The 25,655-nt window shown below is 33.3% G+C and overlaps 1 protein-coding gene across 16 annotated transcripts in view; it reads left to right on the top strand.

Annotated features, from left to right (window-relative positions):
* SNX13 (sorting nexin 13) overlaps positions 1–25,655 on the top strand; it is a 147,782-nt gene that overhangs the window by 110,762 nt on the left and 11,365 nt on the right. For 11 of the 16 annotated variants that reach the window (XR_014067841.1, XR_014067839.1, XR_014067840.1 and 8 more), the window contains 6 exons: positions 2,491–2,528; positions 6,594–6,663; positions 10,229–10,368; positions 14,929–15,036; positions 16,688–16,798; positions 24,102–24,263. Coding sequence is in view for 12 of the 16 variants with exons in the window: in XM_081537670.1 (XP_081393796.1) it covers positions 2,491–2,528; positions 6,594–6,663; positions 10,229–10,368; positions 14,929–15,036; positions 16,688–16,798; positions 24,102–24,263 (629 nt within the window). In the remaining 4 variants the exon portion in view is untranslated. Of the gene's footprint in view, positions 1–2,490; positions 2,529–6,593; positions 6,664–10,195; positions 10,369–14,928; positions 15,037–16,687; positions 16,799–24,101; positions 24,264–25,655 lie in introns of all 16 variants that reach the window. The other 5 variants (XR_014067838.1, XM_081537673.1, XM_081537667.1 and 2 more) reach the window with 1 other exon arrangement.

Here is a 25,655-nt window from a genome sequence, read left to right as displayed (position 1 = left end):
CTTCTAAACTGACTTTTAGCTTCCATTTATATTTGTCTTGTATGTGACTGATGGAAGCAAATTATTTATGTGATCTCAAACTTCCCAAAACATCATACTTATTTAAAACACAAAGTAGTTTAAGAGATTTTTTTTTTTCCTGCAGCTGATTTTGATCTGAATCAAATGAACTTCTCTTTTATGTTAGTCATTGAGTAGTCCCTCACATTGGAATCATTGATTGTAGTTTGGAATTAATACATACACATACATCTTTTATCTGTCTGGGACATTGCTTTTTAACATTCTGTGTCCTAATTAATGAGCTCTTACATGTTTTGTAACTGAGAAATTGCCTAATACCTTTTTGAAACCATGTTAAGAAATTATATGAAATCATGGGTATAATTTGAAACATTTTTATTAAAAATGGATGTTATGTGTATTTGTCAGTGGTTAGGTTTTAGGCATTTGCTATAACTTTTTCAAGTAGTAATGCTTATAATTTTCTTGTTTGTATAGGATTGTTTAATTAAAATAGACCATATATTTTCTGGTTATAAATTCATTTTCTGACTTTTAAAAATTAAGCTTCCTGATACTTTGTGTATTTTTTAAAGTCCTGAAATTCTGGCTGCTTTTTAGACATTTTGAAATAATGATCTAATTTAGTGTTCAATGTGTAGCTGCCTTTTTTTTTTTTTTATGTAGGTTAATTGAACACAAAGTTAATGGGTTAAGTCTTAACCATATATAATAGTATCCTTGTTAGTTTTTCTTTGTTTTGGAAGAAATTTCATTCTTATTTAATTAAATTTCATTCTTATTTAGCTAAACTTCTGTAGGTAGCTGGATGGCTTGCTTTACCCATGCTCTCTCTCTCCCCCTGTCTTCCTTGTCTTTGTCAGTGAGATTGCCTTCTTTAGTTAGTTTAGCTTTAAGTTATTTTAAGGGTAGATATTTTTCCCTTTATTAAAACAAACTCACAGCCTTTTAAATATTTAAATTATACTTTCCCTTTTAAATTTTAATTTCAATCACATTTTTCTCATCATGTCAAACCATAGCTTCTTTTGTTTTCTAATATTTTTAAGCAGCTGTTAAAGTCTTGATTAAATATAGATCTCTATTGGCTTTAGACAGTCTAAATTTCTGAATCTTATTGTTAAGCAAGAAAGTAAACCATGCCTTGTTTTGCTCCTTTGTTCTAGTTGTTTAGTTGGTAAGTTCTGACTTTTTTGCAACTACATGGGCTGTATACCATTAGGCTCCTCTGTCCATGGGATTTCCCAAACAAGAATACTGGAGTGGGTTGCCATTTCCTTCTCCAGGAAATCTTCCCAGTCCAGGGATCAAACCCATGTCTCCTGCATTTCCAGGTGGGTTCTTTACCACTGAGCCACCAGGCAAGCCCCTGTTTTGCTCCTAGTTTTTCTTTTAATTTGACATGTTTTTGGTGGGAAGACTTTAAGAGGTGGGCAGAGCAGAGAAGGTAAGAGGCATATAATTGAATAAGAAGGATAGAGAACAATTTTTTAATCCATTTTAATTATTCTAGGTGGAATTTCCTATTTTTGTGTCCAGAGGTTTGAGGAACTGAGAAATGTTCTTGGGCATTTAGAAGTGTTGAAGTTGAAAAGCAATGCCAGCTGCCTCTGTCAACAGTAATAGAAATTTCCTTTGAAGACACATCTAGAGATCCAAACTATAAATAATATCTAATATGCTACAAGCCATATAGTAACTTTAAACTGTTTATGAACTGTTATATATTCCTTTGTGTTTTTAACAGAGTGATATCTTAATTGGTAACTTAATTTGATCAGATATACACTAAAATTCTGAGGGAAAGATACTAATTTTAATAATTACTCTCTAACATTAATTTTGAAAAATAATTTCTAGTTGCTTTTTAATTAAATGACATTACTCATGGAATTTTATGTGTCTTTTGTTCTACTAATTGTATATTGATTTAAGAATCTAGACTTCAGCATTTTTGATCCAGATCAACCGTGAATAAGTGGACTTTATAGGTTTAATAAAGCAACTTTTTATCTTTCATATTAAAGAATAATTTTATTTGTAATATTAATCCAGTGAGACAGAAGTAACAAAATACCTCTGACATTTCCTGGTGTGAAATGTCATTCATTTCAAATGTCATTTGACAATTCAAATGTCATTCTGCAGTGTTTACCTCATGTTTACATTGTATTAGACAACTTAATATGATACTATGAGAATAAAATATATGAAAATGCTTTTTTTTTGTACATAAATGCCTTTTTTGGGGGGAGGGGAACAACTTAGGTACATAAGTGTTTTCACTGAAATAACCTGGCTTAGAAAACCATGAAAACAGGTGTTTGGGAGTAGTGTACCACAATTTTCTTTATTGTTGTTTCTTGGCTTCTGTTGCTTTCATCCTTGGTGTTTGAACCTTAGATAGCTAAAACACTGTTCGAAGAGTTTTTGACTGTATACTAAGTTGAATTTTCCTTCTCACAGAATCTTTTAATGGGTCTCCTACAGGAAGCATAAATTTGGTAAGTACTGTTATGAGTACTTTAATTCTTAAAGTGGCCTGAAAATAACATGAAAAACTGAGCTTTAACATATGTAAATAAATGATATATTAGAACCCTCAAATCATCCTTTATAAGAAGCTGTTGCAGTTTTATAGAAATATTAAATTCATGTATAAGGGATCTGTGGATTAGAACTTAATGAAATGAAATTTATTTTCTTTTTAAAAAATGGGTTTAAATCACCTGCCTGATTTTAGTCTCAAGTGATAAAAATGATTTCATTATTTTCAACCTCAATATCTAATATTTCACTCTGATCAGTGTTATGATGGGCAGTAAATTTATGACACATAAATGTTTACATTGGAATTGGTGTTTTCTTCTTGTAATTAGAAAAGAAATATAAAACTGGTTGGGATGCCTGAAAACCTAAAGATATTTCTTAAGGTTCACACTAACAAGTTCAGGTTATTGAAAAAAAAAACATTGATTAAGCTTAAAAGGTTTTACAAGAATTAAGCAACTGTATTTTGTGATTACAGATTTAAGAATGATACATTTTTAGCATATAAACTGTTCACTGGCATTTCATGTATTCAAGGTGAAATGTGAAATAATGAACATTTCAGCTCTCTTATATATCCATGCTTGCCGTTGAATACCTTGTTTCATAAAATGCTACTAGAGAGAAATGTTAGTGTTGTGTGCAAGTTTCAGTCCAGAATTTGTGGAGGATGGGGAGAGATTCTTTGCTTTGTTTTTTCCTCTGCTATCTACATTACTTTTTCTTTTGAACTTTTTGTAATAGATAAGTAGTTGAGAGGTCCGTTGTCTTGTGTTCCTTAGTATGACATTTATTTCTAAATGACCTTATTGTATAAATGTTCCATTATTGTACAACATATAACCTTTAACAAAACACTAAAGCAAATCAGCCATAGTGTTATGTCAGATATTTTATAATGTTTTAAGTGTTTTCCTAAATTATCTGGTATCATTACCATTTGCTTCTAATATTCTATAGAGTTATGACAAAAAGGAGTAGCTCCTGGAGATTGAAGAGTGTTAGCAATATTATGCCCATTAGGAAGGAAAAGTTTCCAAATATGATGAAATTTTTCCTTGGATTGAAATTTTTTAGTATTCATGTTTGTAGTTCTTGTACAAGTGTTTGAACACTATTAAAAAATATTTTTTTCTTCATTCCCTGTCTGGAATAAATGCTTTTTCAAATAAAAGAGATTTCTTTTATCATATAGTGATATAAAGCAAAACAGTCTGTGAATTGAAAAAGGTGACACTTGACATCAGTGACTTACAGTATTTCGTTTTTCACACAAATCTGTTAAATCCAAGCTTTTAAGTAGCTGGAGTCTTTTGGATGCTTTTTTTTAAATACATAGACAAATTTGAATAAACAGTTGCATTTTAACAATAGTTTGATTACAAAAAATTTTTCTTAAGACTATCAAGTGTTTTCCATATTTAATGAAGATAATATTTATTAAAATATACGTATTAAAATTATAAACTGGATCATTATAGTTTATTCCAGCAAACTAAGCAAAGAAAATATTTAATGTGGTGGTTTACTCATTTTGTGATTGAGATTAGCACATAGATTATAAGCATTTTTGAAGTGCCATTGTAGTTGTGTTTGCTGAATTGATTATCATAATAAATTTCAGTTTTTGGTTTTTATCTTAGCATAGTGTTGCAAAAAACACTTCTTTTTTTTGGCAAAGAAGTTCAAGAATCTTAACCCATGGTCACTTTGCAAACTGTATTTTATTTCAGGACAACATTAATGCACTTGTTTTGAAATCACATTTTTCTTTGATTAATCAGTACTTATACTTCTAAATCACAATGTATCTCCATGGTTATAATGTCATCAGTTGTAACTTTATATAATCTAGTTGATATTTACACATGCATTATAACTGTGACTAATGGTTGAGAGACATTTCATTGAATTTTTTTCCTCATACTTAATGCAGATATTAATTGCATATTTTACATGTGCTAGAAAAGGCATTTATTTACAGTTTTTCAACAGCTTCTGGCTTGCATAGTATAAGATGCTAATGGTTAGAGTAATAAGAAAGCAGCATATAACTTTTTATATGTTTACCTACAAAGGAACGTTACCAGTAATAATAATGCTTTTTTGAAAAAGGTGATTGTTTTATATTCCCTGTGCTAGCTTATAGTTAGAAGAAGATTACAGTAGATAATAATTTTAAATTTTGTAGAATATTCCATTTCCTTTGGGGTTCTATCTTTCATGTAAAAATAATTCTAAAACAAAGGTTCTGCTATTTGTCAAAATGTTTTGTTGTAGGTTAGTTAAAAAATTAAGTGCATTCTAATTCTTTTCAAAGTGTTTTCATTCACATTATATCCTGATAGAGTTGTAGAACAGATATTACACCATTATACCATTGGGAAAACTGAAATACAAGAAAAACTTACTGATACGGCTAAAGTCTGTTAAGGTTATCAGTGGTGAAGTCTGGACTAGATCTAATTTAATTGAATGGTTCTCCCACTCGACTTGTGGATCATCTGTATGGAGTTACCAAATTTTGTTTCTTCTGATGATCAGTCTTTAGTAGATAGAATTTTGGCTTTCTTCTTATGATGCAGTTGCTTAATTTTAAATGGCTTTATGTCATATGCATGGCTGCATTAAGGTCATTTAGATGACTCATTAATAACTGGTAGTACCACATTAGGAATCCAAAGTTCATTCAGATCCCATGGTTTTTCAAGTGTAAAATATGTCTGAATCATATACTGTCTGTATGTTATAGGTCTCTAAGACCACTCCTATGTTCACTGATTTACTAAGAGGACTCACAGGCCCCAGCATAGCCATACTCACAGCTAAAATTTATTATAGCGGAAGGATATAAAACAGAATCAGCAAAGGGAAAAGGTGGGTGGGGCCAAGTCCAGAGAATACCCAAGTTTCCATGAATCTTCTTCCATGGAAGTCACATAGCATAGACTTAATTGCTCTGGCAGTGAATATGACAACATGTGTGAAATGCTGCTACCAGGAAAGCTCATCTGAGACTTAAGTGTCCAGGGTTTTAATTGGAGGTAGATCACACAAGGCACCCTTTGTCTAGCATATACTAAACTGACTCCCAGAAAGAAAGCGGGTATTTGGTGTAAACCACATTGTGTATACAGATTGTTTAGGTAGAGTAAGCCACTTTAGCAGTTAGGAATGATGGGCACGTTTTCTAAATATAACTTCCCAGATACTGTCCCAGGCTGTCCTTTCTAAGGAGAGCAACTTAAGGTCTGCTGCGTTAACTCTTTTGCATACAGTCTCGCCTTCATTATATGCTTATGTTCCCTTCTTTGTACGTGTGGGTGTATGAACATGGAACAAAAAAGTTTTGAGCCAAAGTCTATAGTTACAAAATTTATTCTGAATCAATCAGTAATAATTTTTGCTTATGGAATTATTTTTTTAAAAATAACTAAATCTTAACTGTAGATTCACTTCATTTAGTAAATAATCATAATATTAGCTAACATTTTTTGTGTTAGGCAATCTTCTAAATTTTTTACATGTCTTCATTTAGTCCTCACATACCCTTTGATGTAGGTACGATTATTCTCACTTTATAGATAAGGAGTCTAACTAAAATTATTTCTAAGTTAACAAAAGTGTTAAGTTAATACAAAGTTGGCTCTAATAAATTTCAACATTATAAAGGTGAAATGTTGATTTAAGAATATGTCTACTTATTTTAATCCACATTTTTTCTTGCCATATATTGAATATAATTAAGAAGAAGCAAATTATAGTATGTGGACAGGTAATGAAGGAATAATCTGAAGTATTTATTAAGTTGATTATTAAATTGCTTTGTTTTACAGTTTCTTAATCTTATCTTCTCTTTCTCTTGTTAGTATAAACAAAGAGAATTATTGTTTGTGAGAAGGAAGTACAGATAAGGACATAGAGCAAAAATGAGTAATATATATGATATAGAAATCTTTAACACTTTGTTTCCTATAGAGTTTAAAATTTTCATTTCCTGATTTTTTTTCCCTCACCAGTCTTTAGATGACCTTTCAAATGTATCTTCTGATGACTCAGTACAACTTCATGCTTACATTTCAGACACTGGTAAGAGACTTTGTGGTTTAATTATTACTTAAAAACTATTGAGTATCATTATCCCTACCTTATCTTCCACATTTATTTTTACAAATCATGTTTCTATTCTTTAGTCATATTTTCATGTTACTTTTTTTTCTGTAGCATATTCTTCATTAAATTCTATCATGTTTATTATTGCATGTGTATTTCCTTTCTTTAAGGAAGGTTGTTACTGTTACCATTTGAAAAAGGATAAATTCTGAGCATTTTGTCATTGCTGATAAACTTTGAAACCAATCTTTTCTTTGAGTCTAGCTGATAATTGTCTGCATAATTCTTATTAAATTGTTTTGGGGCAGATTTTAGTTTAGTATTTGTTTTCATACATGCAGAAGTCCGTAGACTTCTGGGTAAATGAAACTTTTGTGTAGGAGTTTACAAAAACAAGAAATGCTTGGATGAGGTGAGATTCATGACTGAATCAGCATGTGTGCAAAATGGCCAGTGAACTGAGGAAAAAAATAATTTCATCATTGTTAGTGAGGTATTAGATAATGTCAGTGCTGGTTTTCTTATCTGGCTTCTCATGATTCTTATGTGAATCTCTCTTTTCTGAGGATTCTGATTTTCTAGCTGTTTTGTCCATTCATTCAACAAGTATTTATCAGCTTCTTAAAGGATATGGAAGCATAATACTAAGTGTTTTTAATAAGTTGTTATTTCTGTCAGACAAAATTATATATAAACACTAAAGAGGCAGTACACTAGAGTGGTTAAGAGCACAACTTTTTATCCAGATTGCTTGGGTTTAAACCCCAGCTTTGCCACTTAATAGTTGGGTCAATTTGGATAATTCTTAACTTCTCTGTATCTTAATTTCTCATTTCATCTGTGAAATGGGATAATAGTAATACTTGCCTCATAGAACTAATAACTAATTGGATTAGTAGTTACATGGTGGGCATTATATATTAGTGTTTGTTCGATAAATATTTACTTTACTAGTTGGGCTCCAGAGTCTCTTTGAGTCTGGATCCCATGTCCTTAACCTTATGACAGGAAGTAGAACTAGTGCAGTGCACTTACAGAGTGATTCTTGGACTAGTGGACTGGCCCTTCATTGAGGAATCTTGTTTTAAAAAATAGTGGCTAGGTTAGACAATATGCTTAGTGATGAGATTTATTTATATTGTGGTCCTGGTTCCTTATCTGGTTATAGATTAGTAACAAAAAGGTTGCACAGCACCTGCTATGAGTAGTAACATTGTCCTAATGAAAACACAACCTATTATTTCCACTGGAATATCTCACCATCATCTTAAAGTGTATGTAGCCTCATTATCTTTTCAAATCAAATTACCTTTCTGTCTTAGGGCTTGTTTTATAATAGCCCCATATTCTTCCTTTTGTGCACCCATCCTAGTCTGATCTCCCTGCCTATCAAATTTGTAACAAATCTGATTATTATTTTTTAAAATGCTTTCTGACATTCCTTTCTTCTTTCCTATTTCTTGCTAGTTTCCTTATTCTTATTAAGTCCTAGTTGGTTATGGTTTGCTGCCTAAGTGGCCCCTGATTTCTATCATCCTTTCCCAAACCTTTCTTGAACACAGCATGTAAAGCCATTCCCTTGTTGGCATGCTGACACTGTTGAGTGATGGTGGTTTTTTAATGTGATGAAAGTGTTATACAGTTTGTTCTGCATAGTTCTCCGAGTGAAGGATAATTGAAAGAGGTGAACAGTGAATAATAAAGTCTCTGACAGCAAGATGACCCAGGTCTATCCCCAGTCTTATATTTTGTAAAATCAGGAACACTGATATTAGATGGAAAGGGAATGAAGGACAATTCTGAATACAAAGTGCAAATCTTAGAAAAACTTTAATGAAAACCTGGGAAAGATTTCTGTCGAACTGCATTTGCCAGTATGGATTTGTAGCTGCTATGTGATTAAAATAATTTACTAAGAAGCTGCTCAGACCTTTCTTTGCCTAAGTATATACAAAATACAAAATATTTAGTCAGCTCCAAAGCTTTGCCACTTTTTTTTTTTTTTTTTTGCAATCATGGATCGATATCATCTACTAGTAGAAGAGCAATTTATACTTCTGGTCAACATGATAGTCTAAACTGCTATGCAAAATTTTGCTTCCTAAACATAGAAAGACTGAAAATAGTAGAATAAAAATACCTAAGAGGGGAAATCTACAGGTGGAATAGACTATGAGGAAAAGCAAATATAGGGAAATGAAGAGGAGTTGAAGCCAAAGAGCTTATAAGAGTGTAAAGACTGCTCTCTTGATTTTGATAGCATTTTCATGCCCTCAAATTTAAAAGAGGCACAGATGGACTAAGGCAGAGGAAAGCCTGGAACCACAGGCCTTTGCATAAAGCCCAGATTCACAGACGGTGACTTGATATGAAAGAGGAACTAGAAGAACTTAGCCTGCTGTCAGAGGAAAGAACAAAGAATGTCAAGGTCATGGTTGGGAATGGTATCACTCATATGAAATTGAAAGGCTGTCTTATATCACATGTGGGTGATATAAGATTCAGCCATCCTCAAGTGGTTGTGTACCACAGGGAGTATGATAAAAATAATCATAGAGATAAAACAAGGCAAGAATACCACACTGTAAAAAAGAACCACATCCACCTATAGAAATAAAAAAATAGTTATTGAAATTAAGGTGAGTGAATGAATTAAAAAGCAGACCAAATTAAAAAGCAGACCAGGTGCAGATGAGTGGAGACTTACTAAACTGTTGGAGACCTGAAAAGGTGATCTTGAGTAGAGTACAACATGGCTTTGGGGTGGGGAAATGGAAAATGAGAAAGAACTATTCAAAGTACATCCCTTAAGATGTGTACAAAATAGGAATAGGTTTTGATTTTCAAGACTGCCTGACTTGGATGGTTTGTGTAAATTCAGTAGAAAAAAATGGCTTCTTAGAAAAGTCTTCAGAATAAGTTACACTTGTAAATTGCTGTATATTTTGAATGAGAAAGATTTGCCAAAAGATCAGATAGATCTTGTTGTTGGTTGTTGTTTTAGTCCCTCAGTCTTGTCATTGGCTATAGCCCACCAGGCTCATCTGTCCATGGGATTCTCCAGGCAAAATTACTGGAATGGGTTGCCATTTCCTCCTCCAGGGGATCTTCCCAACCCAGAGATCAAACCTGCATCTCCTTCGTTGACAGGCGATTCTTTACCACAGAGCCACTTCGGAAGTCCAGAAAGATCTACTCTGTAGCTTTTGCTTGCAGTTCAGTTTCAGAGTTATCAATATTAATTGAGTTACAGCTGAACAGTGAAGGCTAACACAGAAGGTATTATTTTGTTTCTGTTAAAAGCTCTTTGGAAAGAGATGTAACCAACACAAATAATACCTTATGGATGTGAGTACAGACGATAGGAATCTATTTTATCCTGGTGACATCCTTTTGTCTTAGTCTCTCATTTCAAATTCTCCATTTCATGTTGTCCTTTTTGTTTTCGTTCTTCATCTTCCTCCTTTTTGTGTCTTTTGTTTCTCTTCATTTTGTGTTAAATGACTAGTATATGCTCACTATGATCCATATGCTGTGGCAGGCGTTTGTAATGATCATGGCAAGACATACGCATTGTATGCCATCACTGTACACCGGCGCAATGTGAACACCGAGGAGATGTGGAAAACCTACCGTCGTTATAGTGACTTCCACGACTTCCACATGAGGATCACCGAACAGGTAGTGAGATTTTTAAAGTTTGTGTACTTTATATTGTTCCGAGATTCCATGTTTGATTCTAAATGGTTGTGAGTGATGCTAAGGTACTGACCAAAGCTAAGAAAATAAGGTAACAATTTTTTATAATCAACAATGAATGTTAGAATGATTTTGTCCAGTTAACTAATAAATTTTAAACAGTCCTAATTATTGTGGACTAGTGACAAAAATACCAGTGATATACCTTGGAAAATTAGAATAAATGTGTATGTCTGATTTTAAGAGAGTGTGTATGCCTTGTCCTTTGCAGAGGTATTTGGGTTTATTTATAGATAGAGATCATTGTAAGACATTTTGTGGTTTTGTGTTTGGTAATATAATTTAAACCTGTGGTTATTTTAAATGGCATCCTTTCCTAACTACTAACAGGTAAATCCTTGATCCATTAAGTTGTATGAAGAACCAAAATCTAAATTATATTTAAAATTAACCAATAATGTTTTTAATTCTTACCAAATATAACTCTCTTGTTTCATAAAAGTATGAGAACTCTTAAACCTAACAAATGTAAACAGATTTTTATTTTTCTCTGTTCTCTTTTATTAAATATTTTTTCTTTTTAACTTAGAACAAAATAAATTATCAGTGGATAAATTGGAATAGGTAATCTATGAAATTTATTTTAAGTCATGATAATCATTCATGCAATGTTTTAAAATATACAATTATTATTAAGCCAATAAAATAATAATGGTGACATTTGGGTGAACCAAAGCTTTGAAATGACATTTTACTACGTAAATAATCAGAAAATGTATCTTTCACTTAGGATGTAGAAAATGTATGGTTGGCACCACAATTATCTCATTAAAATATTTTGTAAATAGAGTGAGATAACCTACTAATAAAGCATGAAAGTGTTTAGAAACCAGGTTATTATTGACTCCACAAGCCCATATTAAAAGGACTTTTTAATTATATTCATAAGGAAATTAATAACTCTGGGCATATCTCTTCTATTGTTCTTGTTAAATAGACCTCCATGTTTAGCTTGATTTGTTTGCAGAGGTGAAAGAATTTTCTGCCCCCCAAAATTCCTGTTTGATATTTTTTTTAAAATCACATAGTTCATATATCTCTTCCTTTTCATCCTCACACTTTAACCTGACATGACTAATTTTAAAGTAATGTGAATTACTGAGAGTAGTTTTAGTTACTTGCAAATTTATGGGAATTTGGTATAATATGAAATTTTCTTTGTGTGAATAGTTATAATTTTTTTCTACTGTTCAGAGAAATCATTGCTTAAAGATTCTAGGCTTGGACTGTAAATAACTGTGTTTACAGATTGACAAATACAGATCAAGAACATACTTTTAAAAAAACTCTGTTAATAGAACAATTCATGTAGAAAATTTACTTTTCAGTACAGCACCAAAATTAAATGCAACTAACTGATAAAGCATAATTCACTTTTGAAAGTGCTCAGTGCAGAGAAATGAAGTGGATGTGTTAAAGTTACAGTAGTATGTGATTACTAAAGCATATGGATTGCTTTCGGATCTTAAGAAATTAAAACCTAAGCTGTTAAGTGAAAATTTAGGTTTAAGCAAAGTACTAAGCACTTGTAAATAAGACTCATACTGTTTGCCTTTTAGCTCTGCCTTATTTATATTTTTAGTTTTATTTTATATTTATATTTTTAAAACAAATCCTATAAGAAAATTCAGTGAGCTTTTAGTTCACTGGTGGCGACACTACAACCAGTGGATGCAAATAAATTTTAACTCCTTAGAGCTCTTTAAGCATTAAAATTATTTTAGAACAGATTTCATTTTGTTTCTCTAACTTTATGACATAAATTTTTTTCCCATTCTAAACATATGAACTATTATTTGTTTTCTTTAATGTTTTATAATTTTTATAGTCTAATTTGATACTTTATGGATAAAGATTTATAGGATTAAAAAAATAATTGAGGGATGGGATGGGGAGGGACGTGGGAGGGGGGGTTTAGGATGAAAAGTTTTTTTCTTTTTTAATTAAAAAAAATGAAAATAATTAAAATGTTAAATGTCAAATTATTTTAGAAATGATCCCAACTCTACCAATTCATTATTCAACATATGACCATGAACAAGACAGACCAAGTCCTTGCCTCTAGGAGCTTGCATTCTGCGCCTTTCAGTTTTATTGGATGAATTATTCCTAAATATGCAGCTTATATTTATAAATAAAATACCAATGATTTAAAAATATTAAGTATGCATTAAGGTAACTGAGTAAAATATATTTGTGTGTCTGGATATAAATGAACTTTGAATCCTTCTAATAAAAAATTCTAAATGTTTTTCAAATTTTCTAGACCTGACATATTCAGTGTGGAAAGATAAAATCTTGGGGTTTGAAATGTCTGTGGTTTATGTATAGTATTTGAGTTCTTTGTGAACATTGAAATACATTTTAATTTATGTTAGTTCTTTAGGTAGGTTTCTTTTTTTTTTGCATTCATTTAAAAACATTTTTGTGACTTTTTGGCAGAGGAAATTCTATTGCTTTGCAGAGAATGGACTGCTTTGTACTTGTAAATAATCTTTTAAATATCAAACTAATAATGAATTCATATAGACTATTAAATTTTTCCATTTTTCTCCCTTTTAAAATAACAGTATTTGAGAAAAACTGTTAGTCATAGTGCTTCCAGTACAGACAGATAATTTTAAAACCAGCTTGATAATTTAGACTTTAACAAAATAACTGTTACATTTAATTTTTTTTATTAATAAGGTTTAATGTTTCAAAATTTTGGAAATTGTTGTTTTGAGGAATACTGTTATATTCCCTTGGTGTGTTAGTTTACTAGAACTGCCAACCAAAATACCCAGAAATCTGTTTTCTCATAGTTTTGGAAGCTAGCAGTCCAAGATCAAGGTATTGGCAAGTTTGATTTCTCTTGAGTCAGCTCTCCTTGGCTTTCAGATGGTGCTGAATATAGCCTCACATGACTTTTTCATTGTATGCTCCCATTCCTGATGGCTCTTTGTATCCCTCTTATAAGGGCTTTGTTTTGATTTTATTGCCTCTCTGAAGGCCTTGTCTCCGAATACAGCCACTTCTGAAGTACTGGAGGTTAAGGTTTCAACATGTGAATTTTGAGGGAATAAAATATATTGGTAATGCCTAAATAAACTATGCATTCAGTAAAATTCAATCAGTAGTTTAAGATACCATTGAAAAGTCATATTCCAGGAAACTAAATATGTTTTAGGACACCTTGAAAAATGTAAATTTACTTCTATAAAATGTGGTTTAAAAAAAATTAAAACCAGGATATTATACATTCATATTCAGTAAAGACCCATTCTTACACTTATGTGAACCACCGAATTTGTGACTACAGCATAACATTTTCCCTGGAAGTTACTGCCCCCACTTTTTTTTCCTTGGCTAGGGCAAAAGAACTACTTTTAACTTTCATGCATAACATGTGATGAACTTGTCACATTATAGCTCCAAGCAACCATCTGATTTGCCATTCCATTTAATAATTTATCAGAATCTTCCAGTTTGGGGATGAAAATTATCCTATACCTTTTCCTTTCCTCTTTGCTTTAATCTCTGCACCAGGAATGAGTTTTCTTTACAGACTCATTGTTGTCTGTTGTTATTTAAACAAAGAATGGTTTTAGAAAGCTTGTTGCATCCTGGATATGTATTGCACAAGAAAAGCAATGAAGCTCCTCATTGAAGTTTTAGATACTAAGTATTGTTGGCCAAGCACAATAACTTGCTGAATGACTTTCTTCCACTTTGTTAGCAGCTAGTATGGTTAAAATCTGTGGTTTAACAAGGCATGGTGGATTGCTACCTATCTGGACTTTTGAAGGGGAAGTCTATAGATGCTAGACTTCAGATATGTACACTTGTTTTTGTTAGTGGCTTTACAAATATAAGATAGATGCTATATAGCTCTTTTATTTTCTTAGTTATTATGAATTTATTTTTCATGTAGTTTCATGCAGGGGAAAAGTATCAGTGTTATACTATATGTTATTATATAGAGAGAGTTATAGCTGTAATCTATATTTTGAAGTTTGCCTCTTCAACTTTTAATAGTTAGCTATTACAGTGATTAACTGATTTGAAGTTGTCAATATAAAAATATTTCTTTGAGTTTTTTTCAAGAAACCAGAAACTCGTAACTTTGATTATTAATAATTTATTTGCTAATACTTTATTCTTATCAAAAGGTTTTTAAATAAAATGTTTTTTAAAACCTTTTGTTATGAAAATTTTGAATGATCTTAAAATCAGAGAGACTATTAAAATGAAACACCATGTGGTTCATCAGTTACCCATGTTTGTCATTCTTAGAAAATAACTTCTTTATGATAACATTAGAACTGTGGTTTAGACATATTTGCACAGTATTTTATATTTTCTGATTTTGGCTTTATAAGATAAAATATATTGCAAAATCTGTTTAAGATACTTCTGATACATAGAGAAATTGTCACTTGGAAAATACATTTCTCTTTTTGTAAAAAAATCTAAGATTATTTAATGTATTTTGTTTTGTAGTTTGAAAATCTGTCAAGCATATTAAAACTTCCTGGTAAAAAGACTTTTAATAATATGGATAGAGATTTTTTAGAAAAGAGAAAAAAAGATCTAAATGCATATTTGCAGGTAAGTTCAGGTTTATTATTACTCATAGGTTTTCATTTTAATAGAGCACACAAATACAGCTGATTTCTTTGGTAGATAATATTTTTACTGTAATAGTGAGATAGCAGCCACTTTCGAGGTGCTGAGATGTGACTTGCAATCTGATCAGTAATTTATGAATATTATTTCTGTTTATTAATTTAGAAGTTTTCTGGACACTCAGTGCTAGAAATTTTACCTTCAAGTTTGAATGAATACATACCCACACCCATACCCCCACACACACCTACACACCCACACCTGTGCATGCACACACACACTCAGTGCTAAAAATTTTATCTTCAGGTTTGGATGAGTACATACCCACATACACACCCACAGATAACACACACACACCCAGCAGATTTCTCTTCTGAAATAATAAAATGTGTCTCATAAGTTATTTCCTGTGTAAGGACTGTCAGAAATAACTTTTTTTTTAGAAAGTAGTACCCAAATACCAGATTTTAATGATAGCACTTTATGGTTTTTTATACTAATGAATGATTTATAAAGATGTCTCATCTGTTAATATTAGCTCCCCACTTCACTCTTTAGGAGTCAGTAAATTCCAGCCTACAGACCATATCCAGCCTGCCACCTGTTTTATTAAAGTTTATTATATTATTAGAACACAGCCACCCATTTAGTTTACTGCTGTCTACGACTGCTTTTACACTACTACATTGGAGTTGAGTAGTTGCAGCAGACTCTATGGATCACAGAACGTAAAATAATTATTATATGAACTGTACATAAAAAATTTGCTGACCGTTTCCTAGTATTTAGTGAAACTTAGCCAATACTATGCTTGATAGTTTGGAAGACGTTTTCTCTCTCTTAAACATTTATAAGTTTAATTGAGTTTGCTTATAACTATTCCATAGCACTACAGTTTACTGAAAGGATAGGAGAAACATATAAATCTACTGTTATTCACCTTTGTCTTCTGACTTAAGGCTAAATGATATTATTTATATGACTTGTCAAACATTTTGATTTTTTTAGAATGTAGTAACTTTAGTTGCATTAAAATATGTATCAATTATTTATGAAATTTAGAAAATAAGCACCTTTTTCGAAATCCGGTGCCATAAATGTATATTTTAGTTGTGTCTGTACTGTCAGTGTCTTAGCTGATGGTCTCAATATGTCAAAACATGTTTCACTGAAGGAATTAAGCTAGAATGTTAGACTGTATCATGTTGTAAAAGCAACATTTTGTTTTTGGCCCTATTTATAATACTTAAAAGTTTTAATTTTAATTGTTTTATGTACTTCCTATTAATGGTAACTTTAAAATTAGAATGTGAATAACATAGCAGTTTACTACTATGTATCTTCTTAGTTATAAGCTGTAAAACCTGAAAATGTAATAGTAAATAACATTTTGGGGAATTCCCTGGCAATCCAGTGGTTAGGACATGACACTTCCACTGCAGGGGGAACTAAGAGCCCACATGCTATGTGGCGAGGCTAAAGTAAATAGATAATAAATAGATGTGTTAAAATTTTTAAAAACAAGACAACATTTTTTACTATACATTCTTACCTTTCTAGCAGATGACATTGTAAGCAGTAGTTAATTTCCAGTATCCTATCAATGTAAGATGCCTCTTATTTTTCCTGTTAGTTACTGTTAACTCCTGAAATGATGAAAGCGTCTCCAGCCTTGGCTCACTATGTGTATGATTTCCTTGAGAACAAAGCCTACAGTAAAGGGAAAGGGGATTTCGCTCGCAAGGTAAGCAGACCATTGCATTGGCTTTCTTCAAAGGTCTGTTATCTTACTTTATTATCAGTAAAAGAAGATAACTTATAGTTATGTGTATGTTTTAAAACTAGAAATTTTATTAAATGCTCTTTGACATCTTCTGTGCTTTATCAAAGAGTCAGACACAACTGAGTGACTGAACTGATGCTTTATCAAGCCTACTATAATAATAAACTCCTGTCTTTACATGTCGATTAAAATCCAGTAGTAGCTGGAAAGGGGAGGGGGAAAAAAAGCTTTGTTTCTGAAATGATGCTTAAAGGAAAGTTGGCCTAAAACAAGCCACAGGCTTTCATTAGTTTAAGAAGGAGCTGTTAATACTTCTTGTTGGGAGGAAATGCCTTTTAATTGGAGTAAGGATAGTAAAAATGTTAAGTAGACTGTGTTCCTGAACGTATTTATGCCTTTTGAGTGAAATAGTTATTGTTTAAAATTTTAGGGACATAGCCCTATTCTGGAAATAAGATGCTAGGTTAAGAAATAAATGATTTACTGCTCAAATTGGGTGAGAGAGCTCACTGGATGAGAAGGCAAACAGTGGAATCAGGCATCCTTTGGTTCAAATTCCTGTTCTGCCATTTATTAGTTGTGGCCTGCAAAATGTTACTTGACCTCTGGGCCTTTGGTTTCCTCAAGATTGAAGGTGTTAATCCTCAATTTAGAGCATGTGTGAATCAAATGAAATAATCTATGTATGACAATGCCTGTCTGAAATCAGTGTTGGCTCTTAGAAGAAGTAACAATAGTAACAGCAGCTGCAGCGTTAGTTGGGGAAACTCTAAGTAGGAATTCTGTGTATTATTTTTGCAACTTTTTAAAAGTCTTAAGTTATTTCAAAATAAAAATTTAAAGACTTCCCCACCTCTCATCCCCTATAAAAAGACCAACTCGTTTAAAAAAGATTAGGGAATTGGTACAACTAAGTAAGAATTAACAACTGTAAGAACTTCAAATGGTCTCTCAAGGATACCATGGTTTAACGTCCAAGTGAATGTTAACATTTCTAAATGGAATGTTTTATTTTAATAAATTCTAGGTTATGTATTTTAAATGGTGGGGGGAAAATATGGTGACTTTTCATCTTTGTATTTCATGATTGAAGTGATTGAGTTTTAATTCCAACTCTAAAATGACTTTATTGTCAATAGAGATACATGTCAATATTCCATCTTTTTTATATTTACCTTAGTTTATCTCTTAAGATTGCGTCTATTTGAGATAAATTATAAATTGATAATAGCTTTTTGAGATAAAAGAAGCATTATATTGTTTAGTTTAAAGCTAAGTTTTGTCCAACTCTGTGACTCCATGGCCTGCAACATGCCAAGCTTCCCTGTCCTTCACTATCTCCCGGAGTTTGCTCAAACTTGTGTCCATTGAGTCAGAGATACCATCCAACCATTTCATGCTCTGTAGCCCCCTTTTCCTCCTGCCCTCAATGTTTCCCAGCATCAGGGTCTTTTCCAGTGAGTTAGCTCTTCACATCAGGTGGCCAAAGTATTGGAGCTTCATCTTCAGCATCGGTCCTTTCAGTGATATTCAGGGTTGATTTCCTCCAGGATTGACTGGTTTGAGCATTATATTAAATGTAGGCAATTTCTTTTTTACCACCCTACAGTAGCATGTGTGTGTGTGTGTGGGTGTGTATGTGTTTATCTCCAAATAGTTACATATCACTTTTTAAAAAATTACTACTAGAGTCTAAAAATCCTTTTGAGTCACTTCTGGGAATCCATAGTAACATACATTTTCATAAATCACATTAACAGTTACTAAGTTCATCTTGACCTCTTTCAGATTGTCAGGATAATTTTCATGAATATCAAGAGGAGTTTTCAGCTACATTTCCTTTTTGGATAAATTGTAGTTTAATATTTTCCTTAATTATATCTCACTGGAAATTAAATAGCTATTAGAGAAAATAATCTACAAACATTTTATCAGTGACTAATCAGAGCTTGAGAAATAATACTTTATAACACATTGTCTTGGTCACACAATTTGCCTAGCTTTGCAAAATTTATGGGCCAGCTCCTAGAAGGAGTAATAGACAAGTAGTCTTCCTCTATGCATACAGTATCTTTCCAGTTTTTTTTTTATCATAGTGTGATGGCATTTTTAAGCTGTAAGGAGGGACCTAAATTTAAATTCAAATTCACTTGTTTGCGTTTTTAACTGATACAGATAACTGAGGTGACAATTGAATGAATAGATAACATCTATTTAAGTCAGGCTAAGTGTACACTTTTGCAGGCAATCAATAATTTACTCGTCTGCTTGGTAATTTGCAATTGTCTTCTTTTTTTTTTTTGGTTTAAACATCTGTTTTAAGACAAATCTTGCTTCTGGAAATGTTATATTGTGATAGACTGATTTTATGCTTCTAAAATTCTACTTTTTTCAGTTTTGAGAGACATAATCATGTGTAGAGGTTTTTCCATGCTCCTTTGCTCCCTCCACTCTCCACCACCAATACAGATATTTAAGCTTTACCCTCAGAAATTGGAGGGTGAAAAAACAGGAAAGAAAAGGGAAATGGATTCTGAAGGTCTAGGATTGGTGCTCAGACAACTATTATTAATTATTATGTAACTCATGGTATAGATTTAAGTTCTCTTATTTTGAATGAGTATTAGTGGTAGTTAGCCTCATGCCTGGGCTTCCCAGGAGGCGCTAGTGGTAAAGAACCTGCCTGCCAATGCAGCGGGCATAAGAAATGTGGATTTGATCCCTGGTGGGGGAAGATCCCCTGAAGGAGGGCATGGCAACCCACTCCAGTATTCTTGCCTGGAGAATTCCATGGACAGAGAAGCCTGGTGGGCTACTGTCCATGGGGTCACAAAGACTCGGACATGACTGAAGCAAATTAGCATAGCATAGCCTCATGCCTGGATAGCAATTGAGGTTGTATTGATTTAACCAACTTAAGATTGTATTAGCTGAACCCATGTTTCCACTGTGAAGTGTAAGATATAGAAAATTGAGATGGATGAAACTGGAGCCCATTATACAGAGTGAAGTAAGCCAGAAAGAAAAACACCAATACAGTATACTAATGCATATATGTGGAATTTGAAAGATGGTAACGATAACCCTATATGCGAGACAGAATAAGAGACACAGATGCATAGAACAGTCTTATGGACTCTGAGGGAGAAGGTGAGGGTGGGACGTTCTGGGAGAATAGCATTGAAACATGTATATTGTCATATGTGGGGCAGAACACCATTCCATGTTCGATGCATGAGACAAATGCTCAGGGATGGGGCAATGGGATGACCCAGAGGGATGGGATGGGGAGGGACGTGGGTGGGGGGTCCAGGAGGGGGAACACATGTGAATCCACGGCCGATTCATGTCAATGTATGGCAAAAACTACTACAATGTTGTAAAGTAATTAGCCCCCAACTAAAATAAATAAATTTATTTTAAAAAAATAAAAATAAAATAAAATAATAAAAATAAACTACAGGCATTGAACTTGAAAAAAAAAAAAGAAAATTCTAAAATACTTTTGATGGTGTTCAAACAATTTTCAATGTAAGTTATAGATTCAAGTGAAATTCATGCCTTTTATACTTCTGAAATTCTACCTTATCTGTGAACATTAAAACTTAATAGAATGGTCACCATTTTTCCTAAAGTTGTACATTTTAAGTGTGGTATTCTCATGTTGACCACGATGACCTAGATCAAATCCCTTATGAGTATGCCGTGGAAGTGACAAATAGATTTAAGGGTCTAGACCTGATAGACAGAGTGCCTGATGAACTATGGACAGAGGTTCGTGACATTGTACAGGAGACAGGGATCAAGACAATCCCCATGGAAAAGAAATGCAAAAAAGCAAATGGCTGTCTGAGGAGGCCTTACAGATAGCTTGGAAGAGAAGAGAAGCGAAAAGCAAAGGAGAAAAGGAAAGATATTCCCATCTGAATGCAGAGTTCCAGAGAATAGCAAGGAGAGATAAGAAAGCCTTCCTCAGCGATCAGTGCAAAGAAATAGCGGAAAACAACAGATTGGGAAAGACTAGAGATCTCTTCAAGAAAATTAGAGATACCAAAGGAACATTTCATGCAAAGATGGGCTCGATAAATGACAGAAATGGTATGGACCTAACAGAAGCAGAAGATATTAAGAAGAGGTGGCAAGAATACACAGAAGATCTGTACAAAAAAGATCTTCACGACCCAGATAATCACGATGGTATGATCACTCACCTAGAGCCAGACATCCTGGAATGTGAAGTCAAGTGGGCCTTAGAAAGCATCACTACGAACAAAGCTAGTGGAGGTGATAGAATTCCAGTTGAGCTATTTCAAATCCTCAAAGGTCATGCTGTGAAAGTGCTGCACTCGATATGCCAGCAAATTTGGAAAACTCAGCAGTGGCCACAGGACTGGAAAAGGTCAGTTTTCGTTCCAATCCCAAAGAAAGGCAATGCCAAAGAATGCTCAAACTACCGCACAATTGCACTCATCTCACATGCTAGTAAAGTAATGCTCAAAATTCTCCAAGCCAGGCTTCAGCAATATGTGAACCGTGAACTTCCAGATGTTCAAGCTGGTTTTAGAAAAGGCAGAGGAACCAGAGATCAAATTGCCAATATCCGCTGGATCATCGAAAAAGCAAGAGAGTTCCAGAAAAACATCTATTTCTGCTTTATTGACTATGCCAAAGCCTTTGACTGTGTGGATCACAATAAACTGTGGAAAATTCTGAAAGAGATGGGAATACCAGACCATCTGACCTGTCTCTTGAGAAACCTGTATGCAGGTCAGGAAGCAACAGTTAGAACTGGACATGGAACAACAGACTGGTTCCAAATAGGAAAAGGAGTCCGTCAAGGCTGTATATTGTCACCCTGCTTATTTAACTTATATGCAGAGTACATCATGAGAAAGGCTGGGCTGGAAGAAACACAAGCTGGAATCAAGATTGCCGGGAGAAATATCAATAACCTCAGATATGCAGATGACACCACCCTTATGGCAGAAAGTGAAGAAGAACTAAAGAGCCTCTTGATGAAAGTGAAAGAGGAGAGTGAAAAAGTTGGCTTAAAGCTCAACGTTCAGAAAACTAAGATCATGGCATCTGGTCCCATCACTTGATGGGAAATAGATGGGGAAACAGTGGAAACAGTGTCAGACTTTATTTTTTTGGGCTCCAACATCACTGCTGATGGTGATTGCAGCCATGAAATTAAAAGACGCTTACTCCTTGGAAGGAAGGTTATGGCCAACCTTGATAGCATATTTAAAAACAGAGACATTACTTTGCCAACATAAGTCCGTCTAGTCAAGGCTATGGTTTTTCCAGTGGTCATGTGTGGATGTGAGAGTTGGACGGTGAAGAAAGCTGAGCACCGCAGAATTGATGCTTTTGAACTGTGGTGTTGGAGAAGACTCTTGAGAGTCCCTTGGACTGCAAGGAGATCCTATCAATCCATCCTAAAAGAGATCAATCCTGGGTGTTCATTGGAAGGTCTGATGTTGAAACTGAAACTCCAGTACTTTGGGCACCTCATGCGAAGGGTTGATTCATTGGAAAAGACCCTAATGCTGGGTAGGATTGGGAGCAGGAGGAGAAGGGGACGACAGAGGATGAGACGGTTGGATGGCATCACCGACTCGATGGACATGGGTTTGGGTAGACTCCGGGAGTTGGTGATGGACAGAGAGGCCTGGCGTGCTGCAATTCATGGGGTCGCAAAGAGTCGGACACGACTTAGCAACTGAACTGAACTGATTCTCATGTTTATCTCTCTCAAGAATTCTCGTGTTCTAAAACACGTAGCAGTAGTGTCAGTATAGAAGTAAATGTCCTGACTGATTTGAACACACTCTTCTAGTTAACTGAAAATTACTATTGTATATAGAATTAGAATTACACACAAACATATATATTATAATTTTACACCCAAATATATATATGTATATATAATTTTACAGACAAGTGCACGTGCACACACTATGGTTAACTTCTTTTACCCTTTTTAATCTCTGTATCTCTTTATCAGTGGTAGCGGTTTTCAAGCCTTTCTTCCTCATTTTTCACCTTTGGTTCTTCTGTGAATTTGTTGTACTGTGACAGTGTCCCTCCTAATGGTTGTATTTTCCAGCGAGCATATCTGTTAAGACTGTTGTCTCTGCTTAAGACAAGGAATTATTAAAACTTTTACAGTTATCTTGAAATTCACTTTTTGTTGTTATTGTTATTAGAGTACCTATTTCACCTTTTCTGGTTTTCTTGTTGGAAATCATGAAAGCATATTAAATAATTTTATCTTGTCAATATCTATTAACGTTGTGTTTCTTAAACAGTGGAGTTCAGTGCTTTTTGCTGTTGTTTTTTTTTCTTCCTGCGTGGAACATAATTTGTTTTTATGGTAGTTTTTATAAGATTCAACACTTGCTGGAAAATATACTTAGTATTGTTTGACTTTGTTTTTGTGTCTGGTTTTTATTTTCTCCTTTCCTTCCTTTCCTCCTCCTCTCCCTCCCTCCTTCTCTATTTCTTTCATTTGTTTTGTTTGTTTTTATCTGTTAAAAATCAAGATCCATATGCATCTACTTTAGGTTCTTTATTAGATGGCGCTCCCTTTCTTAATTGAAACTATCTGGCATCTATTACAGTCAGAATGTCAATTTTAAAGCTTCCTATCCCTCTGAGATTATTTCTTTGTATATCTCTTAGCATATTTTCTTTATGGTTTTTCTATTCTGCCTTAGTAAAATATGGCTTGCATGGCTGATTTGCAGCTTCTCTTTTTCCTAATAGATTCCAGATTCCTTCCATAGATTCTAATTGAGCATGAAACCTATCCTAAAAATTACTTTGTTAAATAAATCTTAGTTATTTGAGCTTTCTGTTTGTTTATTGTATCTGCTCATTTACTTTTCAATATTGCTCAGAATATCTATGTCATTGTTGCCTTGAATCATGGGAGAAGTATGTTGTGGGTGTTTATACTTGGATAAGTTTCTGTTTGGGAAAACTCTTCATTTTTTTTAGAGCTTTTCTTAGTAAGACAGCAACCCAAGGTTTATATTCATTTTCTTCCAGTAAATATATCACTTGTATATTTATGTCTGAAAATACATTTTAAAGACACTCTGAAGGCAACAGTTCAGTACTTTTAAAAGGCAATGAGTTATTATAGACTGCAAAGTTATTACACCTTTCGTGTGTTGCAGTTGGTTTTCTGAGGCTTCTCAGTTGAATAATAAACCTGATACAGTGAAGTCATGATATCATATCTTTTTCCCTTTAGATGGACACTTTTGTAAATCCACTTCGAAATTCTATGAGGAATGTTTCAAATGCAGTCAAATCCCTTCCTGATAGCTTGGCGGAGGGAATGACTAAAATGTCAGACAACATGGGCAAAATGTCAGAAAGATTAGGTCAAGATATAAGGCAATCATTTTTCAAGGTAAGAAGATGTTTTCAGTAATGTCTGAAGGAAATGATTTTTAGGTCAACTAAGATTTACTGAGCTCCTGCTTAGGTTTACCTTATTTCTCTTTGTAAGTCCAAAGCTTTCTAGACACTATAGTCTCATAAAGAATTAAAAATCTAAAGAGAATTAATTATCAGAAGTGGATACTGTAAAATGCACTCACGTCTCAGTTTCTACTGCAATACAATTTAAAAATTCATTTAAAGCACATTTAAAATTAGTGAAGTTAGCATTCTTTCTACTGTTTTATTCCATTATACCATATTTATTCTATAATGTTAAAATTTATAGCAAAACAGGTATGTGCTATTGTGTAAATTATACTAGTATTCATCAGCAAACATAAATTTCTTCTGAGTCACACGATTAAGATTCACAAGATGAAAGGGAGGAAGAGTCTTTCAACATCATCAATCCTGACTGTGTAGATACCTGTGAGAGGAACAGAGGAGTTTGCTCGGAAGCATTTTCATTACACTAGTAGTAGATACTGGTGAATCAAGTAGGTTTTTGCTTCCTAATGTAGATTTTTAAAAATAATTTTGACCTAGTTATTTAAAGTTATAATCAAGACTATGAAAGAAATTGTGTAAGTATTAGAACTTTCTGTTTGTTAGATCATGTTTCAATGAAGAGGAAATATATATAAACACAGATAGAATTTATTTATTGTAAGAGACAATTCCTAAAATACAGTGTGTGTAAATCACACTCTTCTGTCAACTCTCATATCTTCTCTGATGCTCCATCTGAATTTCTAATCATGGGGCAGTGTACCAACACTGAACTGAGGGTTGTCTGGTGCCGTTTCTGCCGGTAACTACCCATATGACTTCGTACAGAAGTCACTGAACTTTTGCAGGCTTCTTTTTCCTGACCAGTAACGTGCAGGGGTTATAAGAGGTGATCGTGGTGGTCCTTCCTATACTGAGAAATGATTACCAGCTAGCGCTGGTCTTTCTGTCCCTTTTCCCAATAACTTACATTATGTAACAATCAGTTAATTAATTTCTTTCAGCCTGTTAACATACTGCAAGGCTCTTTATGATAGAAGGAAAAAGATTGCAGTTCTATTCTCTGACTGTGCTATTCACTTTTGTCTTTAAATCATCTTAGCTTTAAATTCTAAAAAGTGTGGAGATTTGAATGAGTAATATCTCCTTCCAACTCAAAATGAATCCTGTTTTTTAAAGGAAAAAAATATCTGTTGATAATGAAATAATTACCCTTTTATATTTGGTTTTTGATTTTAGATTGTTAATACTTTGTTAATGCTCTATAAATTTTGTTTATATATTGTCCTCAGAATCAAATCAAATGCTTTTTATTATATTTGACACTTGTTTCGGTTTATTATCTTGTATT

This window comes from Giraffa tippelskirchi, chromosome 10, assembly GCF_054371585.1.
Source record: "Giraffa tippelskirchi isolate mGirTip1 chromosome 10, T2T-mGirTip1v1.2.pri, whole genome shotgun sequence".
Taxonomy (NCBI): domain Eukaryota; kingdom Metazoa; phylum Chordata; class Mammalia; order Artiodactyla; family Giraffidae; genus Giraffa; species Giraffa tippelskirchi.
This window is presented reverse-complemented; position numbering and strand designations above follow the sequence as displayed.